Raw genomic sequence first — 22,302 nt, forward strand, 5'->3', positions numbered from 1 at the left:
CATATACAAATTTTTGTGTGACCATGTGTTTTCAGTTCTTTGGGTATATATGTAGGAGTGGAATTGCTAGATCATATGGTAACTTTAACTTTTTGAGGAAATGCCAAGCTGTTTTTCAAAGGGGCTGTACCATTTTATGTTCCCATCAGCAATACCTTAAGAGTTCCAAGTTCTCCATATCCTCACCAATACTTGTTATTGTCTGTCTTTTTTATTATAGTCATCCTAGGGGGTGTGAAATGGTATCTCATTTTTAGCTTTGTATTATATTTCCCTAATGGTTAACTGACCATTTTTCATTTGTGTATCTTCTTTGGAGGAATGTGTCTATTCAAATCCTTTGCCCATTTTTAATTGGGTTGTCTTTTTGTTGTTGAGTTGTAAGTTATTTATATATTCTGGATAATAGACTCTTATCGGTTGCATGATTTGCAAATTTCTCCTGTTCTCTGTGTTTTTTCACTTTCTTGATAGTGTCCTTTGAAGCACAAAAGTGTTTAATTTTTTTTTTTTTTTTTTTTTTTTTTTTTTGCGGTATGCGGGCCTCTCACTGCTGTGGCCTCTCCCGTTGCGGAGCACAGGCTCCGGACGCGCAGGCCCAGCGGCCAGGGCTCACGGGCTTAGTCGCTCCGCGGCATGTGGGATCCTCCCGGACCAGGGCACGAACCCGTGACCCCTGCATCGGCAGGCGGACTCCCAACCACTGCGCCACCAGGGAAGCCCAAAAGTGTTTAATTTTAAGGAAGTTCAACTTACCTATTTTTTCCTTTTGTTGTTTGTGGTTTTGGTGTCATATATAAGAAACTATTGCCAAATCCAAGGCCAGCAAACTACCGTACTTTTTCTTCTAAGAGTCTTACAGTTTAAGCTCTCACTGTAGGTCTTTGATCCTTTTTGAACTAATTTTTGTATATGGTATGAGGTAGGGTTCCAACTTCACCCTTTTGCATGTGAATATCCAGTTGTCCCTGCATCATTTATTAAAAAGGCTATTCTCCCCTCCCCCCATTGAATTATCTTGGCACCCTTGGCAAAAATCAATTGACCATAAATGTAGAGTTTTTTTCTCGACTCTCAATTCCATTCTGTCACTATAAAAAGTTTATTTAATTAATACATTATTTTCCGTGAGGCCTAACCTGGGACCACTTGGAGTAGAATCCATGTCATTTTTACCCACACTTATGGACTAATTTAAGTAGGGTGTCACAGGACCACATTTAGGAAAATGAAGCTGATTAATAGGTCTCCAAGAAATGAGGAATGGGAGGTATGGTGGTTTTTTGAATTAGAAAGAGCTTTGGAATGGAACTAGCAAAACCTGGATTTTGTGGCTTTGGGCAAGTTACTTCACCTCTAGGAGTTTTAGCTACTGTGAAATGGAGATGATCGCAATCTCATGGGGCTGTGTTACTATTCAGAGACAGAGGCTGTGAAAATGATGGCATAGTCTCTGGTACGCAGTAGGCTCTTTTATTATTGTTGTTGTTGTTATCATTATTATTTTGTCTGCACCACGCAGCTTGTGGGATCTTAGTTCCCTGACCAGGGATTAGACCTGGGCCCTCGGCAGTGAAAGCACTGAGTCTTCGCCACTGGACCACCAGGGAATTCCCTGCAGTAGCTTTTTTTTTTTTTTTTTTTTTTTTTTTTTTTGCGATACGCGGGCCTCTCACCGTTGTGGCCCCTCCCATTGCGGAGCACAGGCTCCGGACGCGCAGGCTCAGCGGCCATGGCTCACGGGCCCAGCCGCTCCGCGGCACGTGGGATCCTCCCGGACCGGGGCATGAACCCGTGTCCCCTGCATTGGCAGGCAGACTCTCAACCACTGCGCCACCAGGGAAGCCCCTTGCAGTAGCTTTTTGACATAAAGTAGACTCACAGCTGGTACGTGGTCTTGTAGGTGCCCTCCTTCCTCACCCAGGGTGGTTATGTGGAATCAGGAGAGATGGGCTACTCAGGGCATGCCTGTGCCAGTTCCCATAGTTCTGTCCTGTCTCCTACACTGTGCAGCAGTTCTGGTTCCACTCCTCTACCTTTTCTGTCAGCTACAGAGTAAAAGGTGGATAAAGAAGAGGAAAATGGATCTCCACAGACCAGCTTTCTGGCTAGGTTTCAGGGAAGCCCAGTAGTGAACCACACAGTAATTAGGAAATAGTCATATCCTGTTTTATATATCTAGAGCTTTATTTTTATAGAAGAAATGGCATATTATTTTTAATAAAGTTTTTGCCATTGTAGAACTGTATCATAGCTGAGGGAATCGTGTCTGCTTTGGATCAGGAAAGCATAGCTCTCAGGTCCCTGGCTTACCTTGTGGTGGCCCCCAAATTGTAAGGAAAAGGCCAAGGGCTTAGGAGGAAACAAACCATCCTTGTTCTCAACAAGGCTTCTAAGCTTCAGCCTAAATAGTGATGGTGTCAGTAAGGCTCAGGAGGAAAGGGCATGGTGTTCTTTAACTTCTCGTTCCTCTGATCAGAGTTGGCTAGAGTCAGAGGGCAAAAAAGATCTGTGGACTCACAAGACTCTGATTACTAAACTGGGTTGTTGCCCACTCTTCCCCATCCCTCTGGTTCCTTCCTCTAAGCCGGACTCATTAAGTACTCTCTGGCTTGGTTGGCCTCCTCACTCAACCCTGAGATCTCCCCCTCTCCCCAGATTCTTCTTTCCATGCGGCCCTACTTGGATTCCTTAATGCTTTGGGGGTTCAATAACGGGGAAATCCGGCTCCTATTATATGGTTGTCAGCTCCTGGGTCTCAGGGAGGCCATACTGTACTTTGTCAAACAGCTTGCACAGGGCGCTGATGTAGAGTGTGTGGTACTTGTCCACCGTCTTTTTGTTTGGCTTCTTAATCTTGGGAATTGGCAGGGGCTCCCCAACTGTGGGGAAGGAGGAGAGACAAGCATCAGACCTTTCCCCCCACCCAACTTAAATTACCCATTCCTCAGAGGGAGCCACATACTGAAACTCAGTATCTGGGTCCCCTCCCCTTCCTTTGTTCTTTCCCTCTGCTCCAACCCCATCCTGTCCCATGTTCTCCAAATACCTAATCTCGTGCATGCTTAAGAGAATGAGAGTAAACTCAGAGAGTGCTGAAGGAATGTATGCGAATAATGATGCCCTCATGGCAGCTGCTGAACTGTGTCCCTCCTGTGAATGGCCACAACTCTGATCTGTTTAGTTGTCCTCCCCACCCTGCCCTCAACCACAGCTACTGGAATTCCCATTGCCTTTCCCAGCTGTGTGGCGGGTCCCCTGAGACTTGAGGGATGACCTGGGTGGGGGGAATCAAGGACCAGAGTGGTCCAAAGATAGTGGAAAACTTATCAACAGTGGTAATGGGCTGATTGAAAGGCAGGAAGCCCCAGGATCCTCGAGTGAGGTCCCGGCCGTGGAAGGTACTGAAACAGTCTCAGGGTTTTTTTGATTCTGTCCTGCAAGGTTTTCTGGAAGAACCTTAGCCACATGCCCTCAGGGTCACGAACCCGTGTTCCCTGCATCGGCAGGTGGACTCTCAACCACTGCACCACCAGGGAAGCCCATGCCAGCACTTTTTTAAGCCCTGGGGACACATCAGTGAACACAATGGATTAAAAAAAAAATCTCTGTCCTCATGGAGCTTACCTTTTATTAAGAGAAGACAGACAATAAACAATAATAATGAACAATAAAAAACCATATATGTAAAGAAATAAAATTGATGATGTATGAGGAGATGATAAGTGCAATGGGAAAAAGATCCAGCAGGATGGTCAGGATAGACTTTATTGAGAAGAGACATTTGAGCAAAGACCTGGAGAAGGTAAAGGAATAAGCCAGAGTTATTTGCAGGAATAATGTCCCAGACAGAGGGGACAGCCAGAGCAAAGGCCCTAAGGGAGGAGTGTGTGGCTTGTTTGAGGGACAGCAAGGAGGCCAGTGTAGCTCTAATGGAGTGAGCAAGGGGGAGGGCAGTGGCTGATGAGATCAGAGATGTGGCAAGATCATTTAGGGTCTTGCAGGCCCTTGTAAAGACTTTGGTTTTGCTCAGAGTGAAACGGGAGCCACTGGAGCATTTGTAATAGTGACATGATCTGACTCACGCTGAATAGGATCATCCTGGCCATGGTTGAGAATAGACTCCTGGATGTGAGGGAGGCAAGGATAGAAGCAGAGAGAACACTTAGGAGACTGTTGTAATAATCCAGGGGAGAGACGATGGGGTGGTAAACCAGGGGGTGATAGTTGAGATGGTAAGTGGTTGGCTTCTGGATATATTTTGTAATTATATGTGAATATGTCTGTCTTCCATTGGACTGTGATTTCCTTAAAGGCAAGGACCAGGTCTTATCTATTTTTATATCCTTAATGCCTAGTACTATGCCTGACACACAGAAGCTGTTCAATAACTGCTGAATGAATGCATTCTATTTCTCAAACCGATTATATGCTCTTTGGGGGCAGTATCCATATCTTCTGCATCTTTGCAATCCCCACAGCATCAAGCCCAGTGCCTTCCTTGCCCTGGGTAAGTTCTCTGGGCCTTGCAGTTCATGGGTTGATATAGACTGAAGCCCCACTTCCCCAGACCCCCAGCCTATCAGGCTAATAGGCAGAAGGTAAAGGTCTTTGACTGTTTTTTCTCCAACTTCAAGCTTTAAAAGTACCCACCAGAATGTGTCTGGAGGCCCAAACACCCTTAAGGCACAGTGTGAGCGAGTAGAGAGAAGCAATCAGAATGAAGAGGGAAACCCCTCTAACAGGTTCCCAAGGAAGGGCACCATTCTGGAGAGGTGCTACAGAGGACCTATGGCACCCTAACGATAGGGCACCAGAACCTAGGGACTCACCCTGTCTTCAGTGCTAACCTCACAAAACCTTTACGCTGTTTAAGGAGGATGGTAGAGGCTCCTGGGTGGCACAAGAGGGCTTCAGCAGCTCCACCCACCTCAATAACCACAGCATTGCCCAAACCTTTCTTGGTCAGCAAATACTTCAAGGCCAACTCACTCACTGGGACCACACCTGTGAAACCAGAGTCAAGTGGTATAACAAACTTGGTGCTTGAGGACGGAGTAAGGGGTTCCTCCAGGGTCTTCCTTCTGGAGACAGTTCTTCTGTCTCCTGACTGTGCTTGCTTCCACTCTTCTGTCTTTAATCTCCACATCCTGGGTTAGCCCTGAGGTTGGTTCTTAGGGTCAGCTGCTTGCCTTGCAGCTCTGTGCTACTACAGTTGGGGCTACATTGAGTTCTTCTGCCTACTTTCTCTTAGCTCTATAGTATTTAAGCCCATCCTTTCCTTCTCTACCCAGGAACCACAGCTGTCTTCCACTCTTCCTAGGCTAATGACAATTGAGGCTCTCCAGAGTTCTCTTCCCTAGGAGTAATGAGGAATAGCCACCACCATCCTGCTTCCTCCTTAGAGCAACCTGGCAAAGGGAAGCCATTGGCTGGGGGTTCTGGAGAGTAGGCAGACCCAGGATCCTGTCCAAGCCAAATTGAAATGTAGACGAACCATGGAATGAGGATGACATCTTGCTGCTCTCCAACAGTCACAGAGTCTTTCCTCACCTCTGCTTCCCAACTTTGCCCTGTGCTCACCTTCTGTTCTCTCCTGGGATGGCAGACATTGGCTCCAGGCCACAGTCCTTGAGATCCAGGTTCATACAAACCTCAGAGGGGAGAAGAACCATCCTCTGGGACTCTAGTGGTCCCACCTGGCCCCTCCAGATATCAATGTATCTTACCTTTTAATGTTTGGCTTCAGTTGTTTTCTGGTGTACAGAAGGATGGATATTCATCCAAAGAGAAGGACATTTGGCACAGTACCCCGGCTTGAAGCCTGGCATGGGGAAGTTGTCCTGGATTCTGATGAATGCCTATCCTTTATCCCTTGATGTCTTATGCAAGTTCAAAGAGGTTCTCAGGAGATGAGAGTCATGGGCCAGGAGGGTACCAGCTAGTATGAAAGACTTAAAAGTGTCTTTGAGAGGCTTCCCTGGTGGCGCAGTGGTTGAGAATCCGCCTGCCGATGCAGGGGACACAGGTTTGTGCCCCGGTCCGGGAAGATCCCACATGCCACGGAGCGGCTGGGCCCGTGAGCCATGGCCACTGAGCCTGCGCGTCCGGAGCCTGTGCTCCGCAACGGGAGAGGCCACAACAGTGAGAGGCCCGCCTAGCACACACACACACAAAAAAGTGTCTTTGAGATGCTCTTAGATGAGAGCTGCTACATAAATGACTGGCCAAAAGAAGCCAGTTGACATCCCCCCAAAGTCAGGCAAAATTCAACTGAGCTGTCCCATTCATGCCTCATTTTCCCTATATTTGGTTTTGATATTTGGCTTTTGCTTTCTGCTTTCCACTTTGGCTTTGATCCTGAACTCCAGCCTTCTGCTTCCTCCTCTGAAAGGATCCTTGGCAACTCTTATGAATGCCTATAACTTATCCTGCTGCCTAATCAAACCCTGCCTCCCAGATCTTGGACAGAACCTGAGGCTTGGCCACATATTCCTGTTACTGGCCCAGTGTGTTCTGGTCTCATTTTCTACTAAGTCCTCTTCCAGCAGGAAGCGAGAACTGGACTGACTGTCAAGGTTTATGGAAGTTGGAGCCCTGAGGTAGGTCAGAGAATGGAATGATTTATAATACTCACCCATTGACATCACATAATCTCGCACAATTGGGATCCAGAAGATCCCTTCCAAGGTCCCTACATAAGGAGTGATGGCTGGGAAAATTCGAGCAAAGCCAGTGGCCTCAGTGGGAAAGATGATGAAGACACCATAAGAGAGAATGCCATGCGGGTGGTTGGCAATGATATAGCTGTGTTTGTGACAGACGTCATGAGTCTTCACCAGCTGTTAGAGGGAGATTGAATCAGAGTAGTGGATAGAAGGAAGAGAGGACATGTGGACTCAGATCCCAGTAGGTAGCCTGTGTTTCCCTTGGGGAGCCCCAAATCCCTATTCACTGGGATGTCTTCACTGTCACAGGATTGTCAGGGGTTATGATGCTCAGAGAGGCTGACCTGGGTCTGCCACTCCGAGGCACGGTGCTATCCATTTGTCTCCCCACCTGCCCATCCATCTTGGGTCCCTACTCTGCATTATGCCTCTGGGCCTTGATGTCCACTGCTGGCCATGAAGGCCTTTGAAAATATGGGGCTGAATAGGGAGGGAGAGTGTGGGCAACAGGGACTGAGGGCACCCAGAGGAAGCGTAGTCACCTTTACTGGGAAGTAATTTGGAAATACTTCCAGAGGGTCCAGTTTCGTACCCAAATTGAATGCCTACCACCTGCAGGTATGGAAGGGAAGGGAAGACTGGGTGAGATCTTGCCAATCCCTCTACTTCTCCTGGAGGTGGAGGGTTCTTCCTAAAATCTTCAGGTCACTAGTGGGGCCTCCTTCTCACATTTCCATATCTTGGGCACAGAGCCATAGGTACTGTCCCTGAATCCAACCCCCAAGGAGACACAGGAAGCCCCTGCTCCTCTGGAGCAGTCAGAAAGGTGGGAGGGAAATAGCAGGAGGCTGGGAGCACCCACACAGAAACCAGCCTCAATTCTTCCCGGGAAGCCTGGCAGAGACCTCTGTTCCTCGCTGAGCTTTGCCCTCCTTTCTCCCTCCCCTTCCCTCTACCTTCCTGTGCTCCTCTGCCTCTCTCCTTTGCTTCACCTCCCTGACCTCTTTTCCTTTCCCTTTCCTCTTCTTTCCTCTCCCCACCTCTTCTCCCCCTGTCTCTCCCACTCTCTCCTTCGACCCCCCACCCCAGCCCTGTGGTTCCATCCTTGGTACAGACAGGGACCACCACTCTTCCCCTGTTTCTTACCTTGACTGTGGGTGTTCCAGTCATAGGTGAGCCAGGCTAAGGCGAGCACGGACAGCATCCCGAACTTAGTGAACACCAGAAAGTAGGGTAGAAGAAGAATAGGAATAGCTCCTGAGGGGACACAAAGGGTTCGTGCCCTTCAGTTCCCTTCAAGTTTAATACACCTTTCATAACCCCGATCTCTGCTCTGCAGTGAAGGAGCAGGTCGAGGCCGCTGTGAGACTCTTCTCTCCTCATCCCCCCGACCCCCTACCCCCTTCCTAGCTCTGATGTGGTACGGGATGACCTCTGAGTCCCTGGATCTGGGTCCCCTTGATGGCTGAGATCTTAACTGAGGACAGCAGAACCATGACGTTCTCAGAGTAGGTCCTCAGCTGGGGTCAAAGGACAGCACTACTTGGCAATTGGAAGGAAACAGCATCTTGGGCCGGTGGCTTACATCCCCATTCTGGGACCTCAGGAAGTCCTTTCTGAAAGCTCAACCCTCCTTCCTTTGTGAAACTGCTCTGTCAGCACATTCCAGTGGAGAGGGGCGGCCTGCAGTGTATGGGCTGTTTGATGCTGAGAAGAAAACACATATTAGAGGGCTTCCCTGGTGGTGCAGGGGTTGAGAATCCGCCTGCCGATGCAGGGGACACGGGTTCGTGCCCCGGTCCGGGAAGATCCCACATGCCGCGGAGCGGCTGGGCCCATGAGCCATGGCCGCTGAGCCTGCGCATCCGGAGCCTACTCCGCAATGGGAGAGGCCACAACAGTGAGAGGCCCGCGTACCGAAAAAAAAAAACAAACACATATTAGAAACTGTTTTACTTTGTTCAATTTTGTCCCATTTGAAATGTCTCAAAAGTTCAGAAGGAGGAAAAATAATCTCTGTTAGCAAAGGGTCACAACAAGCTGTGAAATGCAGACATGGTACATCTTACAGCAGTGAGACTTGAATTCCATTTTAAAATCTGCATTCATGAGAAAGAGGGGCTCAGTACACACATTGTGAATTTAAAAATACCCAGCTAAAGGAATGACTTCTTTGACCAGATAACATCATAGTAGATAAAAGTTTCAGAGAAGGGGAAGAAACTCAAGAGTTACCTGCCAGCAGGTTTGTCTCTCGCATTTTGGGCTTAGATGAATGTAACAGGAAAAAGATGGAATGGGCATTAAAAAAATTCGTGTTATGGGCTTCTCTGGTGGCGCAGTGGTTGAGAATCCGCCTGCCAATGCAGGAGACACGGGTTCGTGCCCTGGTCCGGGAAGATCCCACATGCCGCGGAGCAACTAAGCCCGTGAGCCATGGCCGCTAGGCCTGTGCGTCCGGAGCCTGTGCTCTGCAACGGGAGAGGCCACAACAGTGAGAGGCCCGCATACCGCAAAAAAAAAAAAAAAAATTCGTGTTATGGAGTAGAAGAAACCTTAGTGATAGGCTGAATTCCCCTTACAAGAGCTGGCGGAAGTGGTTGTTGTAAGCATACTAATTAAATAGGAAATAGCAGGGGGATGAATTTTCTGGGAAGATTGCCATGGATACAAATCTTGCTACCTCTGACCCTCATAAAAGATGAGAGTAAATTTGCTGGGTAAGCTTCAGAAGAAAACTCAGATAAAGTTAAATATGAATTATTATTAATTTTTTCAACATCTTTATTGGAATATAATGGCTTTACAATGGTGTGTTAGTTTCTGCTTTATAACAAAGTGAATCAGCTATACATATACATATATCCTCATATCTCCTCCCTCTTGCATCTCCCTCCCTCCCACCCTCCCTATCCCACCCGTCTAGGTGGTCACAAAGCACTGAGCTGATCTCCCTGTGCTATGCGGCTGCTTACCACTAGCTATCGATTTTACGTTTGGTAGTGTATATATGTCCATGCCACTCTCTCACTTTGTCACAGCTTACCCTTCCCCCTCCCCATGTCCTCAAGTCCATTCTCTAGTAGGTCTGCGTCTTTATTTCCGTCCTGCCCCTAGATTCTTCAGAACCATCTTTTTTTTTTTTTAGATTCCATATATATGTGTTAGCATACGGTATTTGTTTTTCTCTTTCTGACTTACTTCACTCTGTATGACAGACTCTAGATTCATCCACATCTCTACAAATGACCCAATTTCGTTCCTTTTTATGGCTGAGTAATATTCCACTGTATATATGTGCCACATCCTCTTTATCAATTCATCTGTCGATGGACACTTCCATGGTTGCTTCCAGGTTGATTCCATGTCCTGGCTATTGTAAACAGTGCTGCAATGAACATTGGGGTGCATGTGTCTTTTTGAATTATGGTTTTCTCCAGATTTACGCCCAGGAGTGTGATTGCTGGATCATATGGTAACTCTATTTTTAGTTTTTTAAGGAATCTCCATACTGTTCTCCACAGTGGCTGTATCAATTTACATTCCCACCAACAGTGCAAGAAGGTTCCCTTTTCTCCACACCCTTAGAGGGATTTTTTTTTAGTAGATGTTAAAAGTATTTAATTTAATGGGATTTTCTACACAGGTGATCATGTCATCTGTGAATTAGGACAGTTGTATTTCTTACTTTTCAATCTGTATGCTTTTCTTTCTTTTTTTTTCTTCTTGCTTTATTGCACTTGCTAGGACTTTTAGTAAGATGTTGAATACAAATGGTGAGAGTGAACATCCTTGCTTTGCTCCTCATCTTAGGGAGAAAGCTTTCAGTCTTTCACCATTAAGTATGATGTTACCTGCAGGGTTTTATTTTACAGATGCTCTTTATCAAGTTGAGAAAGTTGCCTTCTATTCCTAGTTTGCTGAGAGATTTTATCATGGATTAAAGTTTGTCAAATGCTTTTTCTATATCAATTGATATAATTGTGTGTGTTTTTTCTCCCTTAGGTGGTTAATATGCTAGGTTACATTGATTGATTTTCAAATATTTACACTTGCATTCTGGGATAGAGCCCACTTGGCCATAGTATATTAATCTTTGTTTGATTTGCTAGTAGTTTTTGAGGACTTTTGCATTTATATTCATGAGGGATATTGGTCTGTAGTTTTCTTTTTTGTGCTGTTTTGTCTGGTTTTGGTATCAGGGTCTGGCCTCATAAATGAGTTGGCAAGTGTTCCTTCCTCTTCTATTTTCTGAAAAAGATTGTGTAGAATTTGTGATATATCATCTTTAAAATTTTTGGAAGAATATGCCATTGAAACCAACTGGGTCTGCAGATTTCTGTTTTGGAAGGTTTATATCCTTCCAAAATTAAAATTTAATTTAGTTAATAGTTACAGGTTATCTATTTCATTTTGGGTGAGTTTTGGTTGTTTGTGGTTTTCAAGGAAGTCTTCAAATATAATCGTTAATTTGTCTATTTTTTTCCAGTTCTGTCAGTTTTCATTTCATATATTTTAAAGCTCTATTGCTAGGTCCATAGACATTTAGGATAGTTATGTCTTCTTGGTGAATTGACCCTTTTACCATTATGTAATATCCTTTTTCACCCTTGGTCTTGACTTTAAAAAAATAAATGTAAACCTGTACACCCTCAAATTACTAATGATTACTAGCTTAAGTTAAAGATGGTACCAATATGAATCTAAGTGGGTCCTTTCTTCAAATCATTTCTGATTCATCTTGCTTGCTCACTTTCCCCATATAGTAATAGCCAACATTTACCGTACACTCATCATGTAAAACTAAGTATTTTACATGTGCATTTTATTTAATCTTCATAAAGCCCCCATTAGGACAATAAGCATTCTCATTTTGTGAATGAGGAACCCAGGTTCAGAGAAGTTAAATAACCACTTAAGGTCACACAGCCAGCTAGTGGGTGAGCCAGAGTTGAGACCTCACACTCTTCCTCCAGAGACTGTATTCTTTGCCACTGAGCTCTAATTATTGCTTTCCTTTAGTCAATTGTTAATTCCCATCAGTTCTATCCTCCAAACATCTTTCAAATTATTCTATTCCCCACCTCCACACTACCATCCTGTCCAAGCCACCATTCTCTCTCTCTAAGCCGACTGCCAATGTCTTCTAAACAGGTTACCTGCTTCGATTTGAGCCATGATGCAGCCAGCATGCTAAATGCAAATCTCTGTCCTTCTATAGCATATAACCAAGAACATGGCTGGTTTGTCAAAGAGACATTTCTGTGGCTCTGTGATTACTTAATGGATCAAAATTAATGATAAATATGAGAACCTGTGGGGGTTAATGGTAATTCAATAATTCAACAACTCACATGACTTCCCATGACTCTTAGGATCCAGTCCAGTCTCATAACCTTGGTTCTGAAGGTCCTCTGTGATGGAGCCCCTGGCCACCCCTGGTTCTCTGCATGCCACCATACTGTTCTTCTGTCAGTTTCTTCAACTCATTCTGTTCCCCAGCCTCCGGGCTTCTCTGCATATTGTCCCTTTTGCCTGGAAGACTCTTTTCTCAGCTCATTGCCAGGCTAGCTCCTATTCATATTTCAGGCCTCAGGATAAATGTCACAGTTTCAACATTTTGAAGCTATCTTTAACTTCTCTCCCTTTCCAAAAAATAGTCTCTCCCATTCATCCTCCTGCCTCTGTCTCCATTGCCACTGCTGTGGTCCAGAACTTGATCTTCTCTGGTCTGGACTGCAGCCTTTTGTCTATTCTTGCCTGCTGGTCTCTTCCCCTCCAGTCTATATATTTTTAAGGTACAGTCATAATGTTGTTTGCCTCCTCTGAAGCCTTCAGTATTTTCCCACTGCTGACAGGATAAAGTCTGAACATGTTAGCCTGGTGTTTAAGGCCCTCCATGGGCCAGCCCCACACACCTTCTTGGCCTCATCTCTCAGTACCAGCACTCACATCCCTTATGATCTAGCATGAGGTGATCATACCCACGCCACTGTAAGGACACAGGGTGATCTGAAGTGGCTCATGGATGAAAAGTTATTTTAATGTGTAGTGAATAAAAGTGAATTCATGGTGGTAATGTAAAGTTTCCTGTTAGAATATATTAATTTAGGGGCTTCTCTGGTGATGCAGTGGTTAAGAATCCGCCTGCCAATGCAGGGGACATGGGTTCGAGCCCTGGTCTGGGAAGTTCCCACATGCCATGGAGCAACTAAGCCTGTGTGCCACAACTACCAAGCCTGTGCTCTACAGCCCATGAGCCACAGCGACTGAGCCCACGTGCCACAACTACTGAAGCCTGTGCGCCTAGAGCCCGTGCTCTGCAACAAGAGAAGCCACTGCAATGAGAAGCCTGTGCACCACAACAGAGTAGCCCCTATTCGCCGCGACTAGAGAAAGCTCGTGCACAGCAGTGAAGACCCCATGCAGCCAAAGATTAAATAAATGATTAAATAAATAAATTTATTTTAAAAAAGAATATATTAATTTAGGTTACAGGAATGAGTCAATTTGGGGGAAAAATGTTAAGTAATAGTAGCATAGGTGATACACAGCTGTGGAAAGAACCAGAAACTGGGAGGCAAACAGCTGAAGAATGGGAAACAGGGGTCCAACCACCTTAGTCTACTCCCCATTCTTTCAACCCACCATGCAATTTCACCTCTCCATACCTTTGGTGATGCTGTTCCCTTATTCTGACTACCCTCTCTCCAACTTTCTGTCTATATCAAAATCCTCTCATCTGTCAAGGCTTAGCTCAAATGATACCTCCTTGATGATATCTTTGCTTATTATCTGGTCAGAATGAAGAGTTCCCTCCTCTACACACCCACAGCACATTACTTCTGCATCTATTTGGCCTTATTTCATTTTGCTGCTTGTGTAGTTAGCACCTTACACGTCTGGCCCTTTGCCTTTTAGACAATAAGCTTCTTTTTTAAAAAAAAATAAATTTATTTATTTTTGGCTGCGTTGGGTCTTTGTTGTGGTGCATGGACTTCTCATTGTTGTGGCTTCTCTTCTTGCGGAGCACGGGCTCTAGGCACGCGAGCTTCAGTAGTTGTGGCTCACGGGATCTAGAGCGCAGGCTCAGTAGTTGTGGCACGCGGGCTTAGCTGTTCTGCAGCTTGTGGGATTTTCCTGGACCAGGGCTTGAACCGTGTCCCCTGCATTGGCAAGCGGATTCTTAACCACTGAGCAACCAGGGAAGCCCTAGACAGTAAGCTTCTTGAAAACAGCCTTCAGCACAGTGCCAAGCACAGGAGGATGACTCAGGATAAATATATTTGTTACATTCAGTTGTAGCACAGGGAAGTTTGATTTCAAAATTCTCCAAGTGGCAGGTGAATGTTAACAGGGAAAGAAACTACCGATGCCCTTATTCCAAATAAAGAAAGGCCTTCTGAGATTCCAGGGTGTGCATGAGTGTGTAAGGCTATGGGCAGCCTGTCATTTCTAGTGTAAAGCGAAAACCCAGCATCTTAATCAGTTGGCTCAAAGCCTTCAGAAATCCAAGAACGTGGCTGGTTTGTCAAAGACGAATTTCTGTGGCTTTGTGATTACTTATTGGATCTGTATTACTATAAATATAAGAACCCATGGGAGTAAAAAAAAGATAATTTAGTAATTCAGCAAACATAGACTGAACATACCTCGTGTGAAGTCCCTGTGCTAGAAGCAATGGGGGCAGCCTTGGGGCCTGGAAGGAGGAGGGTGAAGAGCATAAGTATGAAAACGATGAAAATAATGTAAGTATGGTTACTGATACCTTGTATAGAGCATTTATTGTCAACAAGCACTCTGTTCAGCACTTAATGTGCATTATCTCATTTAATCCTCTCATGACCCTGAGAGGTAGATAATTTTATTATCCCCATTTTCCATATGAAGAAACTGAGGCTCAGAAAGGTCATGTATCTTCATTTCAAGCTTTGAGAAACAAAGTAGGTAGCATTTGTTGAGTCTTTATTATGAACCAAGAGCTACTTTAAGCACTTGGTGTATGCTTAATTAATTTTAAGTCATATTAAGACATGTAAAAAATAAAGTTCCTGCTTTCCAGAAACTCGTAGTCTAGAGAGGAAAACTGATACCATAAATAATGGATATATCCTAGATGGTGAGAACAATACAGTTAGGGTTCAAATGTCATTATATGGGGACCAAAGGAGAAGGCCATTCTTTACTACCGGGCAACCTAGAAAGGCTTCTTGCAGAAGGTAAGATTTAAATTGAATCTTGAAGGAAGAGTAGGATTTTGACAGATGGATTAGTGGTGGAAGGGCCTTCCATGCACAAGGAAGAGCTCGAATGAAGGCCTGGAGATGGAAGAGTCCAAGGTCTGTGTGTAATACCATAACCTGCAGAAGTACAGGGAGCATGGGAAGCCACGGAACAGGAGATGACACTGGGAAGGAAGCAGGGGAGCTCAGGTCCCACGCTGAATGGAATGAGAAGCCAGTGACGGTTCTTAGCAGAGGAAGAACATGATCATATCTGTGTATCAGTAAGATCATTTGAGATGACTGTGAGAGCAGGAGAAATGGTAGGCAGGGAGGTCAGCTAAGAGTTGCAGTGACTTCGATGAGGCAATGGGAACCTGAAATTGGCTACTACTTCTGAAATCAATTTGAAAGATACTATGGAGGCAGAATGTCAGGGGTTTGCAGTTGACTGGATTAGGGGGTGAAGGAGAGGGAGTAGTGAACGATGCCTTGAAATGGCCTGTGGGAATGCTCGGAAGGTATCAGAGTGTCTGTTTGCCTCATTTTCTAGGATCTAGTTACTCATTATTCTTCCTGAAGGTGCAATGAAATCAGAGTCTAGGTTGCCTGTCTCAGAAGTGGTAGTCACTCTTCTGTTGATCAAATGTCTTCTGAGGTGGGATGGTTGGGCTCCGATATCAATTTCTATAACAGAAAGAAAATGAACATCTACTGAGGGTTTTCTTTCCTCTTTGATTATCAGAATGGTCTTGAGAGCTCTGTTCTACAATGGTAGAGGGTGAACGACTTACTTGCACAAGCTCACCTAACAAGTAAATGGCAGACCTGGTCTGTCTGACTCCCAAGAGTATGTTCTATTTTTTGTATTATCAGCAACCAGAGATAGGAGGCAGACCCCCCACCCCCAAAAAAAAGATGTCCATGAGAGAGAAAAAAGAATAAGACATGGACTTAAAGGTCTTTACTGAGGAGAAGAAATCTGGAAGAATCAACAGTGTCAAGCCTGGTCTTCCAAGAAATAGAACAATGACAAGACGTGGCTCCTGTTTTCATGGAGCTTATGGGGTAGAGGAAGCAAAGGGTACAAAGGCTGCTATGCAACCAATTTTTCCAGAGTGCTCTGGACTTTCAGAGATAATGTGGTCTCAGGTTGCCAAGAAAATGTTGCAGAGAAGGTACAACTTGAGCAATATCTCAAAGGAGGGGTTGTCCAGGGATAGTCCAGGAAGGTGATCAGGGAATCTTTTAAGTGGAGGAAATAGAGCAGAAGTGAAGGAGTGAGAGAGTAAGTACCCTTCGCATTTTTTAACATCTTTATTGGAGTATAATTGCTTTACAATGGTGTGTTAGTTTCTGCTTTATAACAAAGTGAATCAGTTATACATATACATATGTTCCCATATCTCTTCCCTCTTGCGTCTCCCTCCCTCCCACTCTCCCTATGCCACCCCTCTAGGTGGTCACAGAGCACAAGCTGACCTCCCTGTGCCATGTGGCTGCTTCCCACTAGCTATCGATTTTACGTTTGGTAGTGTATATATGTCCATGCCTCTCTCTCACTTCGTCACAGCTTACCCTTCCCCCTCCCTCTATCTTCAAGTCCATGCTCTAGTAGGTCTGTGTCTTTATTCCTGTCTTATCCCTAGGTACTTCATGACATTTTTTTTCTTATATTCCATATATATGTGTTAGCATACAGTACTTGTTTTCCTCTTTCTGACTTACATCACTCTGTATGACAGACTCTAGGACTATCCACCTCACTAAAAATAACTCAATTTCGTTTCCTTTTACGGCTGAGTAATATTCCATTGTATATATGTGCCACATCGTCTTTATCCATTCATCTGATGATGGACACTTAGGTTGCTTCCATGTCCTGGCTATTGTAAATAGAGCTGCAGTGAACATTGTGGTACATGACTCTTTTTGAATTATGGTTTTCTCAGGGTATATGCCCAGGAGTGGGATGGTTGGGTCGTATGGTAGTTCTATTTGTTCTGTGAATAGATTGCCTGGAATACGAGCTTCACCTAGGGGAAGAGTAGGGGGATGAGCTGGTAAAGAGTTTGAGGCAGAGGGTGGAGCAGGGCCTTGAATGCCCAGGATAACACATTTGTACTTCATCAAGAAGGCAAGGGAAAACCACCGACTATTTTTGAGCAGCGGAGGGCTGAAATCAAAGATGCCTTTGAAAGACTCTTCTGGCTGTAGGCAGTGGAATATATGGGAGAGGGTGGAGAATAGAAGGCCAGGAAAGAGGATATTGCAACAGTTTAGACAGATGGCAATACAAGGCCAGAAAAGAAGAGACAGATGGAGAGCCATCCTTTAACTGGAAGCTGGGCCTCAGAGGGGCTCTCAGGAGCATTGCCTAATTCCAAGGGTCATGAAAATTTATATTCCACATCTCCCCCAAACCATGTCTTCATTCTTCTCTCCTCGCTTCTTTCCTCCTTCTTGTCTTGGCAGAGGGTCATTCAGGAAGGAGGAGAAGCGCTGAGGGAGGCTCTGAGCAAGACAGAAAGAATGAAGGAAAGAGGGTGAGAAAAAGAAGGAAGAAAGGAATTAGGAAGGAGGAAGGGAGGGAGGAAGGAAGGAAGGACACTTTTCTGTAAGGAGCATTTACTGGGAACCAGGCCATGGACCCCTTTGGCAGTTTGGTGAAGCCCTTTTCTGAATAGTATTTTTAAATGCGCAAAATAAAATACACAGACTTCCAAAGGAAACTCATCATAGTAAAACACCGTTATCAAAATATTGCCAAAAATGTCATACAGTAACACGGGCTTCTTGACTTATGCATTAAATAACCATGCCTAATGGTAGTTCCAATAACTGTTGGAATTTGGAAGTGGTAATGAGCATAAATGAACTTTTGAAAAGACTGCAACAACTGGCATGTGAAATGTAAATCTCTGTGATGTCTATTACCGACAAAGTCACAGGTATTTCTGTGGTTTGCTGCCTACATTCATCATTTCAATATGAGGTTAGTGAAAATAAACAGGTAATTTTTTCCATCCAAATTCAACATTGTCCCTCCCTGCCTCATTCTAGGTCTATAGGTCCCTAGTTAAGAACCACTGCTCTATGGGGTCATATAGCCTCCCACAGATTGGACTTGGCAACCTCCTAACCTGTCCCATCCTTCAGGATGACATTTCTCCACGTCCAGTTTCCAAACTTGCCACTGTAATTGGCTGCTCACAAAGCCCTGGTTTCTGACTGAGAAAAGCTTTGAGCTCGCAGCCCATTTGCCCAGTACCGATGACCGTCATTCTCTGAGTCCGTTGAAGAACTGGCCCTTTCTCAAAATTCTGTCTAATGAGTCACTCATACAGCCCGCAGATTTTCCATAATTCTCTCATCATAGTCTTATACTGGAAAATCACCTTACCTCTATCCAGTAACACCAACTCTACCTCTGCCCCCGAATAGGACTCTTTTCAGCTAGTTCACAGGGGGCAGTCCTGAGAGAAGGCTGGGGTGATCTTTAAACAAGGAAACCTGTTGCCTCACTCCTGGCCTTCATGCCCCTCATATGGGAGGAGAGAAATCTAATGAACTCAACAGTAGTCATCTCTCTGGGTGGCGAGGCACAGTCCTTCCCAGAGAGAGGGGACCAACCAAATGATCTCTTTGGAGCTCTCCTCATCTGGAGATTCCTGGTCTCTTTCTTCATCTGTTCCCTTGTGCTCTCCAGCCCCTGGGGTTCACGCACCTAAAAAGACATAGACTGGGATCCACCGCAAAACAGAGAGTGTTTGGAGGCTTTCCTGAAGATCCAGATGGGAGAGGAAGGCCATGGCCATGGTGCTGTTCTGTTGTGGTAAGAAGGCTGGTGCCTCCAAAGCTGAGCTGATTGCAGGTGCTTTGTTTTAATCTCATCACTGAGTCCCTTTATCTGCTGGAGGTTTTAGCCTTGACCTAACCTTTTCTCCAGTCTTCCCTGTTCTCTCCCCACCTCAACTTCCTATGCACACACCAGGCTTTAGGTCATACTTTCTAATTGCTCTAATATGCATCCTTTCCCCACAGGTGCTCAATTGCCTCGGGCTGGTTCTAGCTGTGTGTGTGTGTGTGTGTGTGTGTGTGTGTGTGTGTGTGTGTGTGTGTTTGTGAGGAGGGGTCCCTGATAAATTAGTGCAGGAAAAGGGAATGGCTTAGGCCTCAAATAGGATCTCTGAAAAGCAGTCTGCCCTGCTGGATGCTCTTTGACTCCTGTCTTCTGCTGAGAGCCACCTAGTCAACTAGAGCCTTTTTCTGCATGAATATCTAGACTTCTCAGATCCCTCCTTGTGCCTCTGTTCCCAGGGGTTCTGTGCCAGTGGCCAGTGGGAGAAGCATTGCACAGAGAGCAGACCTGGCTTTCGGTCCTGGCTCCACCAAGTTCCTCCCCGGACGCTGTGGGGGAATCGCTCTGCCTCTCTAGATCTGTTGTTGGGAGGCAATCTAGTGGCTAAAGGGATGGACTTCAGAGCCAGATAGCTGGGGTTCAGATCTCAGCTCTGCCACTTACAAGTTGGCAAACTGCTGTGCCTCGGTTTCCCCAACTGTAAAATGGGGATAATAATAGTACCTGATTCATAGGGTTGTTCTGAGGATTGAGTGAGTGAATGTAAAGCACTTAGCACAGGGCCTGGCACACAGGAGGTATTACTGTTAACTGTTTCCTATTATTATTCTTTGTTTAATTAAATGAATGTCTACTGAACATCTGTTATGTTTCAGGCTAAAAGGCTTGCTTCTGCACACCAGCCTTTTCAAAATTAAAGATTGTCTCCAGGTCCCAGGCCCGTGGATTCCTTTTTTCAGTAACTATCTGTTGAGTGATTACCATTTGCCAGGTGCTATTCTAGGTGTTGAGGATTCATTGGGGAAGAAGATGGGCATGATTCCTGCCTTCATTGAACTCACAGTCTAGTGGAGGAGACAGACTTTAAAAACTTACAAAACTGTCTATACACTTGAATTTCTGATAAGTTTCCTAAAGGAAAAGGCCAGTAATTCTCAGCATAAGGCCTCTAATGTAGGTGCTCAAAAAAGTCTTCTGAATGTAATCAAAAAGGTTGCTAGGAAAATCAAATACAAAAAGGTATCAAGTGTCCTACAAGTACAAGGAAATATTGATTCCTTATCCTTTTCCAGGAATATTAGTGGAACTCTCTCTCCCTCCCTACCTCCCACTCTGGCTTGGGCCTCCTCGATTAGACTGACTAATATGAATCTTCAGAGTTGAGCTTAGGGGACGGTTTTGGTGCACCGTGGGATGTACTGTCCTCTCCCAATGTACCCTCCATGGCCACTTGACATGCCACCCCTCCTCCTCTTCCTCTTTCTTTCTTCCCCCTGGCTAGCTGGGGTTACCAAGTTGCTTCTTGGGGGCTAGTTGGCCACATACAGGGTGAGACGTATTAGAGCACGTCTGCTCAGAATCTGCAGGGGAGAAGGGAGAGAGGTAAGAGGTGGGCCTGGGCTCTTCCAGGGCAAAGCACAGATGTGGGGAGGGCGAGAGTATCCCAGATAGATGAGTTCCACAATGCTGCCAGCTCCAAGGCTGCTTACAAATCAGGTCTCTACCCCGCTTCACTTTCAGATGGGTAAATGGAAGAGGCCTAGAAAGGGCTCACACAGGGTGCTAGATGCAGGGCAAGGACACACCGATTTCCATTTCTGTCTCCCTAATGTCTGGCTCAGGGCCTGATACAGTGTAGGCATTCAAGTAAATGCTTGTGGAGCAAATAATGAGGTCTGGTCTCCTAGTTCCTTAAGCAAGATGGACTGGCAGGGCTGGGTCATGACCCTGATTTGCCAGCCCTATCCCCTCCAAAACAAAGAGCATACTGTCTGAGCTGGAGCCTTCCTGAGCCAACTGGACAAGTATAACATGAACACCAATGAATGTAGTAGAAGCAGGAAGAAGAGAAGTAGGTGAACAGACAAATACTGAATAAGTAGCACTCATGATTTCCCAATTACAATCCAACCAACCAACAAGCAAACCCTTAGCTGCCTCGGAGTAAGCAGTACCAAAGGAGAGGTGGCCGAGAAGCACAAAACGGTCTGGTAATTTCATTCATAGACATTTAGGGCTGATATGAGTCTAACCCTCAAGAAACTCACAGTCCAGCATGTGAGGTGGATGGAATCACAGACAACCATATGGGGTGCCGTGGGGTGTGCAGACGCAGATGAGAGAAGCATCCACCAGCCTGAGGAGGGCAGGGAAGTCTCTATGGAAGCGGGGGTGCTGTGGTGAGGAGAAAGGGTGCAGAAGTCATGGAAGGACAGCAAGGGGAAGACTGCAATTAGCTCGCCAAACCAGAAGCTGAGAAGCTTTGCAGGAACAACAGAAAACCAAAGAAGACTGGGAGGAAAAGGAGAGTGAGGGGACCGGGGAGCTTAGAAGAAGTGGGTGGAAGCGAGGGAAACGCTGAGAAAGAAGCAGCCCTAGGATTCTTCTTCCTGGATTCTGAAGGTTCACCCTCAGCCTTCAGAATGACTCATTTCTAGAAAGTTTTGGATAGCTGAGGTTTTGCCATAATGTGTTTTCTTCTGATCATTCCCCTTCAATCATACCCTTACTTGGTTTGGTACTGCAATTTCAGCAATACCTGAATAGGAGAACCTATTTAATGCCAGTCAATGGGCTAGGTACTATACAAGGGACATACATAGTTCCTTCTTTCACCAAATTTTTATTGAGGTTCTACTACAAGCCTGGCATTATTCTAGGTTGACAATCACGTGTGTGGTGGGTCAGGGGGCTGGCAGGGAGTGAAAGAAGTACACACATCATCAATACAAGGATTGGGGCTATCAAAGAAGCACAAAGAAGATGGAGGGGAAGGCTAGTTAGTAGCTGTGTGACCTTGGACAAGACACTTCCCTTCTCTGAGTCTCGGTTTCCTCTCTGGAGACAGGGACTAATCATATTTATTTGCTGTGAGGAGTAGTGGTAATGTCTGAAAAGTTCTCAGGCAGTGTCTGCCACCCAGGAGCTTTTCCATGGTACTGGTACTCAGCTGTGCGGGGTGGGGGGGGGTGGCATTTTGCAATGGGCTTCAACAGGCAGAGAAGTAAGGAGAGTGATCTGTCTTGTGACAGCTGGGGAGACACAAAAGTCTGCAGGTTTGCTTTGGCACAGGGACTAGTTTCGTTTGACGGGAGCCTCAGGTTTATGTCTGCAGATCAGCAGCTCTAGAAAGAACCTACAGAAAGTAAATGAACCCAGGAGTAGTGGCTGGAGGTGGGGACCGAGGAGGTGGAGGGTGGGACAAAACAGGGTATTTCAAAATCTCTTGGAAGTCAGTGGATCACTTCTCAGGGCAGGCAGGCTCTGGGGAACAGCAGCATCTAGCGCCTTGGTTCAGGCTAGAATGACCGACTATGTCTATTTGCCAGGG

General features: G+C 45.6%; 1 protein-coding gene across 1 annotated transcript; it reads right to left on the reverse strand.

The window, feature by feature from the left end:
- Positions 1–2,733: 2,733 nt before the first annotated feature.
- Positions 2,734–18,702, reverse strand: DGAT2L6 (diacylglycerol O-acyltransferase 2 like 6). Its single transcript, XM_067023171.1, is given in 11 exon segments — positions 2,734–2,882; positions 3,219–3,277; positions 3,327–3,410; positions 3,412–3,497; positions 4,654–4,663; positions 4,833–5,007; positions 6,638–6,842; positions 7,211–7,227; positions 7,230–7,280; positions 7,815–7,925; positions 18,618–18,702. Coding segments are annotated over 11 exon segments (1,032 nt in total).
- Between the last annotated feature and the right edge of the window lie 3,600 nt (positions 18,703–22,302).

This window comes from Kogia breviceps, chromosome X, assembly GCF_026419965.1.
Source record: "Kogia breviceps isolate mKogBre1 chromosome X, mKogBre1 haplotype 1, whole genome shotgun sequence".
NCBI classification, from domain to species: domain Eukaryota; kingdom Metazoa; phylum Chordata; class Mammalia; order Artiodactyla; family Physeteridae; genus Kogia; species Kogia breviceps.